The sequence below is a fragment of the Trifolium pratense genome, linkage group LG4, assembly GCF_020283565.1.
Source record: "Trifolium pratense cultivar HEN17-A07 linkage group LG4, ARS_RC_1.1, whole genome shotgun sequence".
In the NCBI taxonomy this organism is placed as follows: domain Eukaryota; kingdom Viridiplantae; phylum Streptophyta; class Magnoliopsida; order Fabales; family Fabaceae; genus Trifolium; species Trifolium pratense.
Window position 1 is genome coordinate 6,115,926 of NC_060062.1, and position 19,418 is coordinate 6,135,343.

General features: G+C 34.3%; 3 protein-coding genes across 7 annotated transcripts; 2 read left to right on the forward strand and 1 right to left on the reverse strand.

Moving 5' to 3' along the window:
• The first annotated feature begins 822 nt into the window (after positions 1–822).
• Positions 823–5,628, forward strand: LOC123921689. 2 transcript variants are annotated; one of them, XR_006814145.1, is made up of 4 exons: positions 854–1,908; positions 4,185–4,278; positions 5,187–5,216; positions 5,290–5,628. XR_006814145.1 is itself a non-coding variant. In XM_045974335.1 (3 exons), exons 1-2 carry the CDS (start codon positions 1,000–1,002, stop codon positions 4,239–4,241), a joined length of 966 nt encoding a protein of 321 aa, XP_045830291.1. In that variant the 5' UTR covers positions 823–999; the 3' UTR covers positions 4,242–4,278; positions 5,187–5,628. The 2 variants fall into 2 exon arrangements, 1 of the variants encoding a protein (XP_045830291.1); XM_045974335.1 differs by having other exon boundaries at positions 823–1,908; positions 5,187–5,628.
• Positions 5,629–7,683: 2,055 nt separating this feature from the next.
• Positions 7,684–16,129, forward strand: LOC123921687 (disease resistance protein RPV1-like). 4 transcript variants are annotated; one of them, XR_006814144.1, is made up of 10 exons: positions 7,684–7,726; positions 7,853–7,942; positions 8,424–8,513; positions 9,078–9,158; positions 9,430–9,908; positions 10,897–12,004; positions 12,292–12,591; positions 12,682–13,912; positions 14,305–14,450; positions 15,207–16,129. XR_006814144.1 is itself a non-coding variant. In XM_045974331.1 (9 exons), the coding sequence occupies exons 2-8, from the start codon at positions 7,901–7,903 to the stop codon at positions 13,885–13,887; spliced, it is 3,306 nt and encodes a 1,101-aa protein (XP_045830287.1). In that variant the 5' UTR covers positions 7,684–7,726; positions 7,853–7,900; the 3' UTR covers positions 13,888–13,912; positions 14,305–14,739. The 4 variants fall into 4 exon arrangements, 3 of the variants coding, with proteins under 3 accessions (XP_045830287.1, XP_045830288.1, XP_045830289.1); XM_045974331.1 differs by lacking the exon at positions 15,207–16,129 and having other exon boundaries at positions 14,305–14,739; XM_045974333.1 differs by lacking the exons at positions 7,684–7,726; positions 15,207–16,129 and having other exon boundaries at positions 7,804–7,942; positions 10,897–11,038; positions 11,150–12,004; positions 14,305–14,739.
• Positions 16,130–17,727: 1,598 nt separating this feature from the next.
• Positions 17,728–19,418, reverse strand: LOC123922014. Its single transcript, XM_045974758.1, has 4 exons — positions 19,369–19,418; positions 19,126–19,215; positions 18,588–18,677; positions 17,728–17,931 (listed from the first exon to the last, which is right to left on the reverse strand). The coding sequence occupies exons 2-4, from the start codon at positions 19,165–19,167 to the stop codon at positions 17,728–17,730; spliced, it is 336 nt and encodes a 111-aa protein (XP_045830714.1). The 5' UTR covers positions 19,168–19,215; positions 19,369–19,418.

Sequence of the window (19,418 nt, forward strand, 5' to 3'; positions counted from 1 at the left end):
CACTTTATAAGTTTATTTCTTGGCTCATCTTGAGAAGGTTTTTATTCAACAACGCTTATTTTCATTCTTATGTCAATTTTGAGTTTATAAAGAAAGGAATTTCGACCGATAATTCCCAACATTTCACAAAGACGTTACGCTTGTCGCCTTGTATAAGTAGTTCTCAATTAAAATATAGTACCAAAGATTAAATATATTTCAGTCTCACAACAAACTTCCATTGAATATTTCAGTCTCACAATAAAGTACTTGAAATGAGGAGAAATTCTTAGGTGAGTCATCACCTAAGCATTAATGATTAGCCACAACCAATAAAATTCTTACAACTCATTAATATATTAAATAATTAAAAAAAATTAATAGAATATTAATAAAATCAAATCTAACCAAATATGAAAAATAGGAAGAAACAAAAAAAAAGTCATGAAACCAAAAAGATTTTTTTTTTGCGCTAGATTAATAGAAATAAGAAGAGAAAAGCTATACTTTTTTTTAGTCTTATATTTTTTGAAAATTTAAGGGCTATTCAAATTATTATGGTTCATTTGATGAAAAATAGAGGATTATTTTGATAAGTTAACGTATATAGAATACCGTATAATATATATATATAAGCTAATTGATTCAATTTATAGTATTTAATAAAATTAACGGTTGAATTAGTTTATAAGTATCAAACAACATAAAAAAAAATTTTAATTAATATTTAATTTTTTTAGTAAAAATCTCAAAGAAAATTTAATAAGCTATAATCAACTTGAATTAGTTTATTAAAATACGTGTACATATCTATTAAACAAAATTATCCATTTGATGGATAACATAAAATGAGGATCCATTTGATTTTCCAAAAAATGTTGAAAATAAAGAAGAAAAGTAGAAAACCCTCTTTCAAATGATTACACTGACTGAGTCTGAGGTACATTTTGTCAGAATCAATCTCTCTTTCAAAAGATCGCAATAACTCTCTCTCTCTCTCTCTCTCCACCGTCCTCCGCCATGGACGACCCACCACCGTTACAAAAAATCGCAATCTCCGGTCCAACACTAGCCTCACTAATCCACCGCTTCTCAACCACAACCTCATCTTCCTCAATCGACGGCCTTCTCTTCGGCCACGTCACCTTCGTCACCCCTCTCAACCTCTCCGACGACTCCTCCGACACTTCTCAAACCCTCCTCGCCACCGTCACCGGTTTTCTCACCTCCTCTTCCTTCCATAACACCTCCGGTACAATCAACACCACCTCCCTCCGTCGTCTCATTCCTCATAACACTTCCCTCCTTGGTTGGTTCTCCGGTCGCCGCCGTACTCCTCTCCGTCCATCGCTCCGCGAATTTACCATCACTTCATCTCTTTCATCTCTCTCCCAATTCTCTTCCACCATTAAAGCTAATTCCGATTCCAATTCAAATTCTTTCTCTTCTTCTTCATCTTCTTCCCTCAATTTCAACCCTAGCTTGTTCTTTCTTCTCGCTTCACCAATTTCCGATCAAACCTCTCACATTCATACTCATGATTACCGTGCTTACCAGTTCATAACTGGAACCCAATCTTTCAACCCGGTTTCGGTCGATATCATCAACATTGGTCCGGCTTTTCGGGGACATTATGGATCTTTTATCCCTAATTCACCATTTCCTGCACTTGATTGTCAGCTGAGTTACTCTCCGATGATTCGCGACGATGATGACGAGAAGTTGAGTAAGATGAAGCAAGCTGCTAAAGATCAGAGGGAGTTGGATATTTGTTCTGAGGGGTTTGAGGTTGGAAGGTTGAGTAAGTTGATGGGTTCTGAGGCTAAGAATTATACACAGAGTTTGGAGGATTTGTACCTTAAAATGCTTGTCAAGATTGAAAATTTGACTGCATTGGTTGAGGAGAGTTCAGCTAAGGTTCTTCAGCAGGTTAGTTGGTTAACTTGGTTTCTTGTGTGTGCTTTTGTGTGTTTTTATTTTTTCAAATCAATGCTGAAGTAATTTTTTTTATATATGTATATCATTATAATTATGATTAGGGTTTTAAATAGCGTCAGCGGTAACATTTGAGGCCTTGTTGCGACATGACAGGAAATCGTGTTGTAAATATGAATTGTCGTTTTCGAAGCATCCAAAACCGTTATGTTGCGACCTAGAGCTCAGTTGCAAACCTTTCTATGTATATCATTATGAAGATGAATTATGATTAGGGTTTTAAATAGCACCCGCGGTAAAAGTTGAGACCGCGTTGCAATATGGCATAAAATCGCATTGTGGTTTTGGAATGTTGCGACCTAGAGCATAGTTGCATACCTTTATTTAAAACCCTGATGATAATGACGATGATGTTGATTAGAATGTAGTGGTTTAAATGTAGGGATAGTTATTGAATAAGATTCGATTGAAGTGATGTTGATTTTATTTAGGAATATGGTGTAGCGTGACATGGTTGGACTAGTCGAAGTATGCTAGATCCGGAAGTGGGGAGGATGTGGATACTCTTTAGTGAGAGGCCACTGGTTCAATCCCTTGTGAAAATCAAACTTTTTGGGAGCGATTCTATCCCTGTTAGACTCAAATGTTGTTGACTCTGATAGAAAGATGCGCAGGATACAACATGGTGACCTTGATCAGAATGTAGGGATACTTATTGAATAAGAGTAGATTGAACTGCTGTTGGTTTTGCTTAGGGATATGCTATAACCCAATGTGTTGTGCCTGGTGGAATCATGCTTTGTCCGCAAGTGGAGAGTATGTAGTGAGAGGTCCCTAGTTCAATGATTGAGTATCAGACTATACTATTAACTATGATTGTCCCTTTAATTCTGTGTAATTTTCTATTTTCGAGTATTTATGTATCGTGTTGGAATTTATGTTTATTTTGTACTACATTGTTATTTGAGAACTGCTAGCACTCTGACACATGCCAACAAACGCTCGCGCATATACTGATGTCACGTCACCCTATTTTTAATCGGTAAATAAGGCAATCGGCTGTCCAAAAACAACATATTTTCACTGTTTTTCAATCTCTCTCTCAAAACACAAACCATTCCCTCACACTCACCCACCAAGTATCCTGTACCTCCAGTCACAGCCTCTATTCAGCTGTGCCACCTTATCGATAAACTACCACATCACATGCCAAAACTGGTTGTGGTGTTGTGGTTTCAATTCTAACCCATCGGTAAAAAATTAGGATTTGTCCAAAACAATAACTCCCTTAGATCTAGCAAATTAGAATTTTGAGATAGCTAGTCTATTAAAGATTAACAACAACACAGTGAGCACAAGGAAAGGATCAAGCCATAACCTTCACAGCAGTATTAGAAAAGAGAAAGGGTATATGATTGGGGATTTAGGGTGTTTTTGGGAAAAAAACCCAAAAATTGCCTGGAATAGGTTTAATTTTAAGGGTAATTGATTTGGGTTTTCACTTCATCTTATTCTTTAGTTCCTGCTTAGTGCCATGACAAATTCGATCTCCCTCTGCGAAAGCGGCTGCAACAGCTATTACTCCCTTTTGCGATGCTGCTTATATCAACATAGCTCTAAACCCCAAAAAGACAATCTTGGTGTAGTGAGATGTAAACCCCAAGATGACAAACTTGGGGGACTTCTGTACCCTTTAGTAAAACTACAACAGGGAAATTACATTTCTTCAATTTTTTTTGCTGGAACATTTCTTAGCTAAGTTAGCTCCAATCTAGTTGCTATGTGCTATCCTGTTTGAGTACAAAATGGCTCAAGGTATGCAATAGTAAATGTGGTCTCAAGGTTGGAAAACTCAAAATGAGCTTCCTGAGCCGGGGACACGGTTCTGTTTTGGCCAAGTCGACCTCATGTGTCTAAGATGGACAAGGTTGATTTATAGCCTACACTCTTAGCCCTCGATCATGAATGCAAGGCTAATTGATTGGCAGCTCTTCTTTGATGAGCACTAAACCCAAAATCTAAATGGTCACTTGGAAGCCTATGGAAATTGAATAGGCATCTTCAATCATATCCTAATTTTGTAGAATGAGGTCGGTATACTCATACTAGCTTAGCACAGCCAGTAGGGTTTGTTGTGGACAGTTGTTTTCCTCACTATATTGAGAATTGAGAAATAATGATTTGGATTTGTATAGGCCTGATAGAAAATCATTGTACTTAATATTTATGCCAGTAACTAACTCAAATTTTCTTTTATCAACCTTGAACAGGAAAATCATAATAAAAAGTTGAAACACAAAATTTTGAGATCTGCTGCTGCAGAATAACTATCTTCAGTGGTGGAAATTTTTTCTGTTCTTTCAGGTAACCTGCATTATTTTATTCTATGTTTAAGTTTTAATTTTTTTTGGTTTTAGCAATCTTGAATAGATAAATAATTTTCCCCCCGTAAAGAAGAATATAGCAGACCAGTTATGTCAGTTACTTGGTTTATCTCCCTGTGAGGAAAAGTTCTGCTCCTGTAGATATATCGTAAGCAATTCTGTAGTTGTTCTGGATATTTTCACTTTACATGAGCAAAACTAGATTAATCAAATTGAACTGTTGGTGCAAATGTTTTATGACAAGATATTTCTGATATACACATTCCACAGTAAACGCATTCCACCAGACCTCATACGTCGTATCTACTAAGTTATAAGGATTGACCCTTCAAAAAGGTCCTGTTTATGTTGGACCTAGGATCCGAGCTGTAATCTTTGGAATATAAAATTATGATTGTATTAATAAATAACAGTTTTGTCAAATATATTTCAAATAGGATTCCACATGCTTTTATATGTTTTGTATTTATAGACATAAAAATTATTCATTTCTGTAATAATGTCTGTACCATTATTTTTTGGTGGAATGCGTTTACTGTGAACCATGCAATGTTTTTAAAACTGAACTAATAATTGAACTTGTAAAAGAAATGGTTCACTGTTCAGTGGGTCAACCATGATTGAACCGGTGATAAATATAAATGTTAATAATGGTATAGGACTTAAACGGTTTGACCTTAATTTTGACAATGCCTAAAACTTTGTAAAAGCATTTTGTGAGTAAATCTATTCTCTTATGATTGGTCAGATTATTACCTATGCCAATTAGCATCACCAAACTCACTGTCATATGGTTATACAAAATAAATGTTCAATTTGTATGCTTGCATTGCATCAAGACTAGCATACCCAATCATACATGTTAACAAGCTTCTTTTGTGTGGGCAGAAAACAGGGAAGATATGGCAATCAACAATGTCCAGAGTTATGCGTGCGCCTGACCTGGATTATCGAGTTTCTTCCAGAATCACTTGAAACTAGAATTTTCCTTTTCGAACTTTTGGCTGAGCGTGTAGTATATGTGGCACAGCTATTGTTATTGTATTTTACTTTTTGGTGTCTCTTCAAGCTGAAGAAGGTTTTGATTGTGCAATGGGGATGAGTGACTCGGTCCTTCATAATATACAAAAGTTCCTGATATCTTTTCTCCCTACATTGGCGTTTGCTTCATGTAATGATATGCCAACTGTATTCTAGATTGTGTAACTTTTGCTCCTTTAAGCCCTTCATTGAAAAATATATTCTGCTGTAGTTTTTATGATGCTATGCCATTTAAGCAAGCTCACTTGCATGATAGTAATGAAGTCAGTTGTGCAAGGAATTTTACCAATATATTTGTTATTTGACAAAATCTGAGTTGGACATGCTAAACCAAGACTCCCACAAAGTGAGACTCATTTTCTATTAGGTGAAATCTACATGATTTCATCTAAATTGAACTGCAAATTTGTAGCGAAATTAACATCTCCCTTAGTTTTTGAAAGCTGTTATTTCTACACCTAAGAATCACGTTTCGAAGAGGCAAAGAGTATCCATGTTGGTATGCAAATTGCACAATGTTTAATGCATTAAACGCTATATTCGTGAGAGAATGTTCATCCGATTTCAAACAATTTGCATTACATTTTTTTTTTTTGAGAATTAAATTCTTTCGGAAAATGTACGCAGATAGCTTTGTTCCTTTTGCACCTACTGAAAATGCCCCAGAAAAATATAAGTGAAACTACTCCATTCCATGAGTGAGGATGCACAAAATCAGGGGCAACAAGTAGAAAAATCTAACAATGAGACTTTGGAATATGGGGGTAATCAAAAGTTAAATTAAATGTCACTACATTAATATCCTTATAATGAAATAGAAATAAAGTTTGGAAAGGGTGACAAAACTTGGAAGTGATTGGTCTATGAAACTATGAAAGGAAAAACCAGGATCAGGTAGTAGAAGACTTGATTCCTTGGCACAGTCATGCATTTGAACCGAGAACCAACCTACTAAAGCAAAGAAATGTAAAGGTAACTTTTTTTCTTCTTGTTTTTCATTATCCTGATCTTCATGTTTCCATAGCTTATAGGAAACATGTTAGAGCTTGCACCAAGCATCCCATGTCTAGAATTATATCACATTCCAATTTAATTTTCCTGCATTTGCCTCTCTCTTGTCTTGCATGGAATCAAGGAGATGAAAGTTGCTAATTTGGATTGATCTCTACATCAATTGAATGCATAGCTCATAATGAATAGTGTAAATTTGCTCATTTTTATTGGAATAAACATACTGTGAAGTTATAGAGTACTTTCAATATTATCTGTAGGGCACTCATTAGCAAAACCTTATATTAAATGACATTGGTTCTTTCATAATTGCATAGTCTGAAAACTTTGACAATGTGAGGCTCATTGTGATCGGGATTAAAGTATTACCGATGCATAAGTGTTACCGATGCATTGGTTCTTTCAGTATGGGATGCTCGGTGGAGTATTTAACTGGTCTGGTTCTTCTCCTTGATAGTCAATTTTTAAGGAAGGGTTTCTCAAAATGTAGGAGGAGTCATCTGTCTTATAAATACTCCCTCTGTATTTAATACAAGAAAAAATATACTTATCTAAAAAGTAAACTTTTCTTGTATATTAAGAATTAGTGGGAGTCCTTATCAAAATGTAGTAGGAGTCACCGAATAAGGCGTCTCTTTCATTATTGAAACAAAGTTATTCAACCACCATTATTGAAAAATTAGTTATTAATATATTTAAATTTTAAGGAAAGTGCATGTCACATAGTTCATACTGATAATTCCAACATATATTACTTACTCCTATTCCTATATGATATTGTCCAATTGTCCAACGTTTCCCACTGCCATGCAATGGTTCAACTATTTTATATTTAAATAAATATTGGTGACGTTAATATTTCTGTAATATACAAATCTAATGCTCTTCCATATAATGGTGACTTTAAATTGTTACGTGAATGACAATGCTTCATATATTACAGAAAGTTATTAATATATTTAAATTTAAAGAAAAAAGTGCATATTTAAATCTAATATTTCTGTAATATATTTAAATCTAATGCTCTTCCATATATCATCAGAGAAAGTTGAATCAAATATCTAGAAGCCAAAGCATTAAAGATCAGTAATTGCTTATATGATAATATTATATCATCCTCCTAATTCCTCTCCTTATGCTATGTATGAACCTTAATTTTAATATATTTAAATTTAAAGAAAAAAGTCACATAATTCCAACATATATACTGTTTGGCACGTCAACGTTTCCCACTGCCATGTAATGGTTCAACTATTTTATATTTAAAATATTGTTAACGTTAATATTTCTTTAATATACAAATATAATGTTCTTCCATATATATATATATGATCAGAGAAGTTGAATCATATATCTAGCAGCCAAAGCATTAAAAGGTCAGTAATTGCTTGCTTATATCATATATATATATATGATGATATCATCCTTCTAATTCCTCTCCTTATGGTGGTTATGAACATTAATTTTAACAACCTTGCATTTCCCTTATTGTGATATTCAAGGTTCTGAAGACGAAGAAAGATTGTTCAGACTGCACTTGTTCCAATTCAATGGCATATCTGTCTTCGGGAGCTTCTCAAATAATATATGCGGTACTTACTCTCTGCTTATTAATTTCTAATTAGCGTTATTGTCTCAAATTCCACCTTTAAGGTGAATAAGGGGAATGTCTGGAATTCGAACCCCAGCTCCTGCATATTAAATGCGATGTCCCTACCAACTGAGCTAAGTTCACAGGGACACCTCAATGCATCTTTTATTAGTTAGTTTGATTTTCGAACATGTCTTTATAGTTAATTTGGTCCTCGAATGTATCTTCCGTTAGTCAATTTGGTCTATAAAATTACTAACAAAAGACACACTTGGGAATATTTTTGAAATTTCAATACATTCAGGACTATTAATGTCTTATACGTTCAGAGAGCTAAATGACTGTTTGCATAAATCATATATATAGATATATGCTGGCTTTGAGTTTAAAGTCAAGAATTAGGAGTATGACTGATAAATTTATACATCGTATACGTTTGGAATTGCCTCTAATTCTGGTTCTGTTAATTTTCATTTCATCAGAGACAATACAGGCATTCTGGAAGTAATGCAATTGTTGCTAGAACATCTAACATGGAAATGCGGCAACTACGGGACTGTGGCACAAATCATGTATACTGCTAATCATCCATTAGTATAGATTTTCTGTGAATATTCTTATAAGTTATAATATTAATCTTTACCTTCAATCCTTCACTTGATAAAATATATGAATTTGTATTGCTACTTTTAGAGTTTCTTTATTTTCTTTTAACTATTTTCTACTTCTGGGAGGGAGAGTGGGAGTGCTTCAGGGATGACTTCACTAGAAACCACTATATTTGTTTTATAAATTTAATGCTATGAGTACCAGATAATGAAGATCAAATTGAAGTGTGAAAATAACTTGATACATCATTTAGAATATTCTATTTCTTTTTTTCGATACAAGAGAGGCCGTTTCTGTTTCTTACCAATATTTTAAAGTATACCATTTTGATCTTAGAAAATGTTCATATATGCTATAGAAATATAAGTGGCAACATGAAATTGAAGGAACATAAATTTGTTAAAACCTGCTAATTTTATAGTTTTATAGGCAGATGACCAATATCTACTTCATTAATTTTCTTTTCATGCTTTACTTTTCTTTTTCAATTGTTTTTTACGTTGTTTTTGCATTTTATGTTACTTCAGAGAATTTCAAAGCACCAGTTAAACATGTGGGCTATTGCAGGAATTAAGAAGAACAAGTTTGTCAATAAAATTGTCGTAAAGGTGATTGTTGCTTCACTTATACAATTAGACACTGATCTAAAGCTCATGTTATATCTTCTGAATCATATTGCTGATAGATACCAGAATTTTATATTAATCTATATTATTGATTTTAATGCAGCATTTTGTTAAATGTTTGTCATACGAATAACACCACTTTTTGATAATTCAGTAATAAATTTTAAATGTTTCTGTATTTCGAATATGTTATAGGGATCACACCTTAGTTTTTATGAAGATTCAAATACTTTCTTTTGTTAATAATTTGAAGGCTGTAGCAGAAAAGGAAATGTCAAACAATACTCCTCATTCCAAGTATGATGTTTTTGTAAGCTTTAGAGGCGAGGACATCCGCCGAGGCTTTCTCAGCCATTTGGTTGAGATATCTTCTCGAAAGCAAATAAATGTCTTTGTTGACGACAAACTTACGAGGGGAGAGGACATATCAGATTCACTTTTTCAAGCAATTGAAGGGTCATGCATTTCATTGATCATATTCTCAGAAAACTATGCTTCTTCACGTTGGTGTTTAGAAGAGCTTGCCAAAATAATTGAGTGCAAAGAGAAATATGGACAGATTGTAATACCTGTTTTCTATGAAGTAGATCCTTCAAATGTACGATATCAAAAGAAGAGTTATGAAAATGCATTTGCTGAACATGAAAAAAGGTATAAGTCCAAGGTGCAGATATGGAGACGTGCTTTGAATATATCTGCTAATTTGTCAGGAATTACATCATCAAGTCTTCAGTAAGTTCTTTCCACACATAAATTTTCTATGTTTTCTAGCTATTTACATGTTTCATATACATGTTTGTGTGTTCATGTAAACATATGTGTGAAGAATGATTTAAAATCAGAAAATCAGGTTTTGATGAATTTGCTTAGTGAAATTGGCTGATGTTGGTTGATTGCAAATCCGAAATCAATAAGAACCGATGCATGCAAGGCATGTATTGATACATGCGTGTTTCTCTGCAAAATGTTGGCTTTATTACCTATAATAGATTTCTCTGCAAAATCTATCGCGGATTCTGTTTTTTCTATATATAGAAGCTTGTTAAACGCAGAGGGTGAGAGAAAAGCAAGAAGAAGGGATTAGGATTGCAGCCAACATCAAACTAGGGTTTTAGAGAGAGAACAAAGAGGGTTTTCTCTTGGTATAATTCTAGGGTTGGGAAAAGAATCATTGGATCCACCTTAGGAATACTAAATCATTGAGTCTCTTGGTCACAGGTAGAGATTCGGGGAAATGGTAGAATTACGATTCAAGGCTAATTCTTGTAATTGGTTTTGGAATCACTTTGAATTAGTGGAACAGAGAGCTGCTCTCTCCCCCAGACTGTCATTGTTGGACCGAACTGTGTAAACAATATTATGTGTTTCTTTCTTCTTCTCCTTCACTGTGTTGCTTATTTTTGTTTGTGATTATTGTGTTACTTGGTTATTGGTTGCTACTAATTTTGCTCCTCGTACACATCAAAGTATTGGTTGAATTCACAACAATATGCTTGTTGGTTAGTTAGGTAGGTAGGTAAAAGACGTAATATGTATGTATTTACTATATATGTTTTACTCTAATCCAAGCTAAAACTCCCAACCAAATAAGTTTATAGTGGTTGCATTAACTATATAGTATTGACATTTACGATTGAAGACGTAAATGTCGTCGTGTTCGATGTCTGTGTGTGCTTCATAGGCCATTAATATTCGTACATCTTTCTCTCATGTTGTATAGGAATGATGCTGAGCTACTTGAAGAAATCATCAATGTCGTGGTGAAGACAATGAGTAACCACCCTATTATCACAAAAGGACTTATTGGAATTGGTAAAACAATTGCACGTTTAGAATCATTGTTACGTCAAGAGTCAGAAAAGGTTCGTGTCATTGGAATTTGGGGTATGGGAGGCATTGGCAAAACTACTGTTGCAGAAATGTATTTTAACCAAAATTTCTCTGAATATGACGGTGGTTGTTTTTTGGAAAAGGTAAGTGAAGAACTCGTACGGCATGGAATAACATATTTAAAAGAAAAGCTTTTTTCTACACTATTAGCTGAAGATGTGAAAATCAATTCACCAAATTGGCTGTCGGATTATACTGCGAAAAGGATTGGCCGCATGAAGGTTCTTATTGTTCTTGATGATGTTAAGGAAGAAGACCAACTTGAGAAGTTATTTGGTACTCTTGATTGGTTTCGACCCGATAGTAGAATAATTGTAACAGCTAGAGATAAGCAAGTACTTATTGCTAATAAAGTTGATGATCATGATATATTAGAAGTTCGGGAATTGGAGCCTAGTGAAGCACTTGAGCTTTTCAATTTGAATGCCTTTAAACAACGTCATCTTGAAAGGGATTATTATGATTTATCAGAGAGGGTGGTCAATTATGCTAAAGGAATTCCATTAGTTCTTAAAGTTTTGGGTAATCTGCTTTGTGGAAAAGAAAGGGAAGTATGGGAAAGTCGGCTAGATAAACTTAAGAGAATGCAAAATCCTGAAGTTTATGATGTACTGAGACTCAGTTATGATGATCTTGATCATTTAGAGAAAAAATATTTTTTAGATATTGCTTGTTTCTTCAATGGGTTGAGTTTGAAAGTGGACTACATGCAACTTTTATTGAAAGATTATGAAAGTGACAATTCAGTGGTTGTTGGGTTAGAAAGTTTGAAAGATAAAGCTCTTATAACTATTTCTAAATATAATGTAATATCTATGCATGACATGATACAAGAAATGGGTAGGGAGGTTGTTCGCAAAGAATCCAGTGAAGATCCTAGTAAACGCAGTCGATTATGGGATCCTGAAGAAATTTGTGATGCATTTAAAAATGTTAAGGTAAAAAAATATATGGCACTTTTAGATGAGAAAAGGGGACATGAATTATCAGTGTCGAATAGTTTAACACTCACATCCAATAAAAATTTAGTATTTGGAGGTTATTTTTAAAATGCGGTATAATATAGGCTTACATGGCAATGTGATAGATTCTTATTATATCGCGGTGTAAAACTATTTTACACCGTGAGTGCATCTCCATTAAACTCTTTTGGCTTATTGTTTGTTATTTTGGTTAAAAATGTGGCTTTCAATGACCTTAAATTTTTCTTTTACATTCATGGCAGGGTACTGATGCACTGCCAGCTATTAGAAGCATAAGGGCAGACTTGTCAGTAATTAGGAAGCTGAAGTTAAGCTCCCATGTATTTGCCAAGATGACCAATCTGAAATTTTTGGATTTTAATGGTTGGTACGATCAAGAATGTTTTGATCTTCAAGGGCCTCAATCTTTTCCAACTGGTCTAAGATATCTTCATTGGATACATTATCCTCTAAAATCATTCCCAGAGAAGTTTTCTGCAGAGAACCTTGTTATATTGGACTTGTCACGTGGCCTAGTGGAAAAGCTTTGGTCTGGAGTGCAGGTAAGTGAATATATATCTTCCATATAAAATTTTTCTTAATTCAAGGAAATAGAAATTAATAACTTAAGGTTATGTTTTCTTTTGTGGCAGGAACTAGTTAATCTAAGAGAAGTTCGACTCTCTAATTCAGTATTACTGAAGGAGTTACCAGACTTTTCCAAAGCCACAAGTCTTAATGTATTGCTTATGGAACATTGTACTGGGTTGGAAAGCATCCATCCATCTATTTTCTCTCTTCAAAAGCTTATGCAATTGGACCTAAGTCTTTGCTTTTCCCTTGCAACATTTACAAGCAGTTCCCATTTAAGCTCCCTCCATTATCTCAACCTTGGATTTTGCACAAATCTTAGTAAATTCTCAGTGACTTTGGAGAATATAATAGAATTAGATCTAACTGCCATTCCCATCAATGCACTGCCAGCATCTATTGGATTTCAAAGCAAGCTAGAAACCCTGGTTTTAAAACTCACTGAAATTGAGAGCATACCTTCAAGTATCAAGAATCTTACAAGACTAAGAAAACTAGACATACAACGTTGCAAAAAGCTTCTGGCTCTACCTGAGCTTCCTTCATCACTTGAAACTCTACTTGTTGAATGTATATCATTGAAGACTGTAATGTTCCCTTCAACAGCTGCTGAACAATTCAAGGAAAACAAGAAAAGGGTTGAGTTCTGGAATTGCTTGAATCTGGACAAACGTTCTCTCATAAATATTGGGTTTAATATGCAAATCAATTTGATGAAGTTTGCATATCAACATTTACTGACACTGGAACATGATTCTGTTGAAAGTTATGTTGATTACAAAGACAACTATGCTTCTTATCAAGCAGTGTATGTGTATCCTGGAAGTAGTGTTCCAGAGTGGTTCGAGTACAAGACAACAAAGAATGAGATGATTGTTGATCTCTCTTCTCATCTCTCGCCTTTGTTGGGCTTTGTTTTTTGCTTCATCCTTGTTGAAGACTCCCAACATTGTTACGGAATTGAATTGAAAATCACTACAATTGATGCTGAGGGTGATGGTGAAAAGGATGGTATAATTATCTACATGAATAGGTCATGTTTCTATATTGAATCAGATCATGTGTGCATGATTTACGACCAACAATTTTCTCACTACCTAACCAGCATAGCAAAAAATCAGACAAGGTTTAAAATCAAAGTCACAGCAAGGAGACAAACCAAGACATATAGAGAAATACCAGAGGTGGAGCTAAAAGGGTTTGGCATCAGCCCTGTATACAACTCAACATACCACGATCTTATTCACCAGATGAAGAGGTTGATTTAGACACAAGTCTATAGTTTGATTAGATGTAAGTAGACACGGTAAACAGTTGATTTATCAACATTACTTCTTATAATTATTATTGTAATGCATATATTCATACATACACATATTAAGTGCTTTAAAACACAACTATAAGTTATACATTGACATTCCTTCAAAAAAAAAAAAAAGTTATACATTGGTTTTGAGATCAGAAAATTGGTATGTCAAATGACTGGCCATTTGACTGGTTCATTGGTTTTCTAGTCAAATCGATCAGTGGTTTTTTGAACTATGCCCTTTATCTATTATTGTGGCAGAGGCAATGATAGGGAAGTGCATTATAAAATCATCTTGAAGGAAAAGTCACTTGTGTTGATAATTTTTTTAGACTACTATGAGTAGCCCTTTAAAATATCTTTGTTTTTTGTTCTGCAGTTTGATGCATTAGTTACGGCATTTCCAATATCTGTGACAGGTAAAGAAGGATAGCTGAAGGGGATTACCGAAGTACTGGTAGAAATTCAGCTCATCGAGTGTCCTGTATATGCAACTGATTGCAAATGTGTTAATTGCAATGACATGTGAAGCTTACAGATCAAGTTTTAATTTTCATAATTATTAGGAAATAAAGAGTCAAATAGCTGTTCAGTTACATAGGCATATGTTATGTTTTGAATAGCAGTTTTTTATGTTCTTTGGTCTTCTTATTGCTCTTTAAATATGTATGATTAGCAATTCAATAAAATATAACCTTCCACAAAAATAAAACTCTGTGTTCTCCGTAGATGTATACATCTACATTCCTTTTAATAACCAACAAAATGTGTGGAAATTAATTTAGCTATAACAAACAAATGCTTCTTGATTTTACCTTCTCGGTTCAAAATTAAGGCTATAGGACAAGGGTGAAAGTGTAAGTTTATGTTAAATAACAAAAATACGATTTCTTGAATTCTTCATAAGTAGATTATTTGATGGAGAGACACCGGTTGATGCTTCCATATGCATTATTATTAATAGAGAATATCCACTTGCATCCAACTTGTTTCTTTCCTTTTTGTAGAGAGGTAATCTCCCAAGTCCCATTCTTTGTCAAAGCTTGAGTTTCTTCATTTACTGCTTCGGTCCCTTCTGGATGTTAGGATGCTTCTTGAATGTTCCTAGGTATAGTACTGATCTCCACAGACATATTCCTAAGGCAATAGGACTATCATCTTCTGGAGTTTGGTTGGATTCATGGTGCAGCATCGAAGAAATGATTGACTCTATCTACTTTTTTTTTAGTCTTTTTCGTGTATAAACCTTAAACATTTGGTCTTTTTCTTGGGCTATTTCAGGGGCCGCGCCTTTTGTTATGACAAGGTCTGGTTTGGCCAGAGAAGGAGGATCAAGTTCTGTCAGGACAACTTTTGCCCTGACAACAGGAGTGGGTTCGTTCGGTATGGTCAGTTTTCTGGGCTATTTCAGGTTCTGGCTCAGCCAAGGAAGTAGGATCAGGTTCTGTCAGGACGGGTTCAGACGGGACAATAGGTGTATGTTTGGTCTAGGTAGTTTCTAGTTTGGTCAAGGAAGCGGCAAATGCTAAATGTCCAAAAACTTTTAGTGGAATGGAGGTTAGAATTTTGTTGGTTGGAAGGATTTTTTAGAGTTGAGTAAGGTGTGTCAAACTCAAATAGGAGAACTCGGGAAGACATGCGGTTAATGAGGTAGTTGGCAGATAGGATAACATCTCCCCAATATTGTTTTGGCACATTTGGGACAATCATGAGGGATCTTGTCACTTCTAGTAAGTAACAATTTTTCCATTCTGCTACACCGTTTTGCTGAGGGCTGTCAACACAGGAACTTTGGTATCATCTGGACACTTTTTTGTGACCTTCTTCCTTGTATTCTCTGTCTCGAACACTTCTATGCAGAAAATCATTGTATAATAATACTAAGTAATTGATTTGCAGAAATCAAAGTAAACATTCATTTTGGTAGTTAAATATGTGAGATGCTATAATGATAGTCTATGAATGTATCAAAATTATAAAAACATACCTAAACGTGTCTTTTGTTACTTAGGATTCTTGAATGTAACTTCCGTTTGTCAATTTGGTTTATAAAGTTACTAACGAAAGACACACCTGGGGATACTTTTGTAGTTTTGATACATTCAGGAATATTGTAACGTCTAACATCTGTATCTGAACTCCATATGAGTAGAGACCAAATCACTGATTACTCGCATAAATCATATCTAGATATTATTGAGGTATATGTTGACTTGAATGTTAAAGTCAAGAATTGGGACTATAAAAAATCCTCACACGTGTAGCTCTGAGGGATTATTGCCTAACAAACTTTTATGATTCTTAACACCTTAGTTGATGATAAGAATTAAGCAAGTACCTATTGCTAATGAAGTTGATGATATATACGAGGTTGGGGTACTGGGTTATTTTATTCTAGTTGATGATAAGCAACTAGAGATCAACTTCATTAGCATTAAGTATATATCATCAACTTCATTATCTCTAGTTGTTACGATTATCCTATTATTTGAAAACCAATCAAGAGTTCCAGGAGTTTTTCGAGCGTTGCCTTTACTAGACAGTAGACAGGGTTTAGTGTCTTTTTGTTTTTTTTTAGTGCGCCTTGCCAGCACCGGCTCAGTCTAGTGGTTTGCACCTTTTTCCTAGGCCGGGAGGAGTTAGCGTCTTTAGTTGTATACGTCTTGGACATCTTGTGTTTCTCATTGTCTTTATCCTTCCTTTATGTTTCAGGTTTGGCGTTTGGACCTTGAGTTTTGGATTAACGTATGTTCCTGTTTACACATTGCAAGTATAGATTGCGGTGAACGTCTTATTTATTCATTTGTGTGATTTGGAGACATGACAGATAAAAGCTAAAGATAGATGGATGGCATAACAAGTTGCCTTGGAGATGTGAGATTGCAGAATTTAAACTAAATTTAGTGGAATTCAAACTAAAACCAAATCATAAAAACTTTACGAGGACGGGACTGGACTTAGCTGCTTGTAAGACATTCAGTGGAAGACGCTGGAACTCCTTTCTACTCTTCATTAGAACGAAGTTCCCCAAACATTTTAATCGGCTCTCTTTTAAGTTTGTCTAGCATACTTTCCCAAACTTGCTTATCTTTTCCACGAAGAAGATGACCCAAAATTTTAAGAGCTAGTGGAATGCCTCTGGCATAATTGACAAACTTCTTTGATAGCTCATAGTACTCCATTTCAAGTTGATTATTCCGTTCGAAGGCATTTAAATTAAAAAGCTCAAGTGCTTCATTAGAACTCAATACCCCAACGTCATATATATCATCAACTTGATTAGCTATAAGTACTTGCTTATCTCTAGTTGTTACAATTATTCTACTATCAGATCGAAACCAATCAAGAGTTCCAAATAACATCTCTAGCTAATCTGTATCCTTGACATCATCGAGAACAATAAGAACCTTCATCTGGCCAATCCGTCTCTTAATATCACTGGACAATCTATTTGGTGTATCAATTTTCACATCTTCTGCTAACAGTGTAGAAAAAAGGTTTTCCTGTAAAGGTTTCATTCCATGTCTTCCTAACTCTTCACTTACCTTTGGCAAAAAACAACCACCATCATATTTAGATCGATTTTGACTAAATATTTCTTCTGCAATAGTTGTCTAGCCAATACCACCCATACCACAGATTCCAATGACACGTACCTTTTTTGACTCTTTTTGTAACAATGATTCCAAATGTGCAATTGACTTGTCAATTCCAATAAATCCTTTTGAGTAAACTAGATGCTCACTCAAACTCTTCAACACAACATGGATGATTTCTTCAAGCATTTAACAAAGTGCTGCATTTAACAAAGTGCTGCATTAATATAGATTAATATAAAATTCTGGCATCTATCAGCAATATGATTCAGAAGATATAACATGAGCCGTAAATCAGAGTCTAATTGTATAAGTGAAGCAACAATCACCTTTGTGACAATTTTATTGACAAACATTTTCTTCTTAATTCCTGCAATAGCCCATAAGTTTAACTGGTGCTTTGGAATTCTCTGAAGTAACAGAAAATGCAAAAACAACGTAAAAAACAATTGAAAAAGAAAAGTGAAGCATGAAAAGAAAATTAATGAAGTAGATAAGAAACTGACTATTCTAACTGATGTATCAAAATTGAAACTTTTTCATGCTGCCACTTATACTTCTATCGCATTCGCACATATATGAACATTTTCTAAGATCAAAATTGTATACTTTAAAATATTGATAAGAAACAGAATATTCTAACTGGTGTATCAAGTTATTTTCACACTTCAATTTGATCTGCATTATCTGGTACTCATAGCATTAAATTTATAAAACAAATATAGCGGTTTCTAGTATAATTCATCATCTCATTTAGTGAAGTCATCCCTGTAGCACTCCCACTCTCCCTCCCAGAAGTAGAAAATAGTTAAAAGAAAATAAAGAAACTCTAAAAGTAGCAAAAAGAAGTCAATACATAAAGTTGCAATACAAATTCACGTATCAGTTTCTTACTTCCAAAATTAAACTTCAATTAACCCTATTCATTTTAAGAATGTGAGGGGGATTGGATTATGAAGTAAATTAGCAACAACTAATTAAGTGAAGGATTGAAGGTAAAGATTAATGTTATAACTTATAAGAATATTCACAGGAAATCTATACTAATGGATGAGTAGTAGTATACATGATTTATGCCACAGTCCCATAGTTGCCGCATTTCCAAGTTAGATGTTCTAGCAACCATTGCATTACTTTCAGAATGCCTGTATTGTCTCTGATGAAATGAAAATTAACAGAAGCAGAATCAGAGGCAAGTTTATCTGTCATACTCCTAATTCTTGATCCTTTGAACTCCTAGCCAACATATATCTATATATATGATTTATGCAAACAGTCATTTAGGTCTCTGAACGTATAAGATATTAATAGTCCTAAATGTATTGGTATTTCAAAAATATTCCCATGTGTGTCTTTTGTTAGTAATTTTATGGACCAAAATGACTAACATAAGATACATTCGAGGACAAAATTACGTTCGAAAACCAAACTAACTAATAAAAAGATGCATTGAGGTGTCCTTGTGAACTTAGCTCAGTTGGTAAGGACATCGCATTAATATGCAGGAGCTGCGGTTCGAATCCCAGACACTCCCCTTATTCACCTTAAAGGTGGAATTTGAGACAATAACGCTAATTAGAAATTAATAAGCAGAGAGTAAGTACCGCATATATTATTTGAGAAGCTCCCGAAGACAGATATGCCATTGAATTGGAACAAGTGCAGTCTGAACAATCTTTCTTCGTCTTCAGAACCTTGAATATCACAATAAGGGAAATGCAAGGTTGTTAAAATTAATGTTCATAACCATAAGGAGAGGAATTAGAAGGATGATATATATATATATATATATATATATATATATATATATATATATATATATATGATATAAGCAAGCAATTACTGACCTTTTAATGCTTTGGCTGCTAGATATTTGATTCCACTTTCTCTGATCATA

Excerpts from the sequence above, each read along its gene's own strand:
- LOC123921687 (XM_045974331.1), top strand. The coding sequence starts at position 7,901 with ATGGCATATCTGTCTTCGGGAGCTTCTCAAATAATATATGCG. Across the intron at positions 9,909-10,896 it reads ATTACATCATCAAGTCTTCA|GAATGATGCTGAGCTACTTG; the intron begins GTAAGTTCTTTC and ends CATGTTGTATAG. Across the intron at positions 12,592-12,681 it reads AGCTTTGGTCTGGAGTGCAG|GAACTAGTTAATCTAAGAGA; the intron begins GTAAGTGAATAT and ends CTTTTGTGGCAG.
- LOC123922014 (XM_045974758.1), bottom strand. The coding sequence starts at position 19,167 with ATGGCATATCTGTCTTCGGGAGCTTCTCAAATAATATATGCG. Across the intron at positions 18,678-19,125 it reads CTTCTCAAATAATATATGCG|AGACAATACAGGCATTCTGA; the intron begins GTACTTACTCTC and ends TCATTTCATCAG. Across the intron at positions 17,932-18,587 it reads GGGACTGTGGCATAAATCAT|AGAATTCCAAAGCACCAGTT; the intron begins GTATACTACTAC and ends CTGTTACTTCAG.
- LOC123921689 (XM_045974335.1), top strand. The coding sequence starts at position 1,000 with ATGGACGACCCACCACCGTTACAAAAAATCGCAATCTCCGGTCCAACA. Across the intron at positions 1,909-4,184 it reads CAGCTAAGGTTCTTCAGCAG|GAAAATCATAATAAAAAGTT; the intron begins GTTAGTTGGTTA and ends AACCTTGAACAG.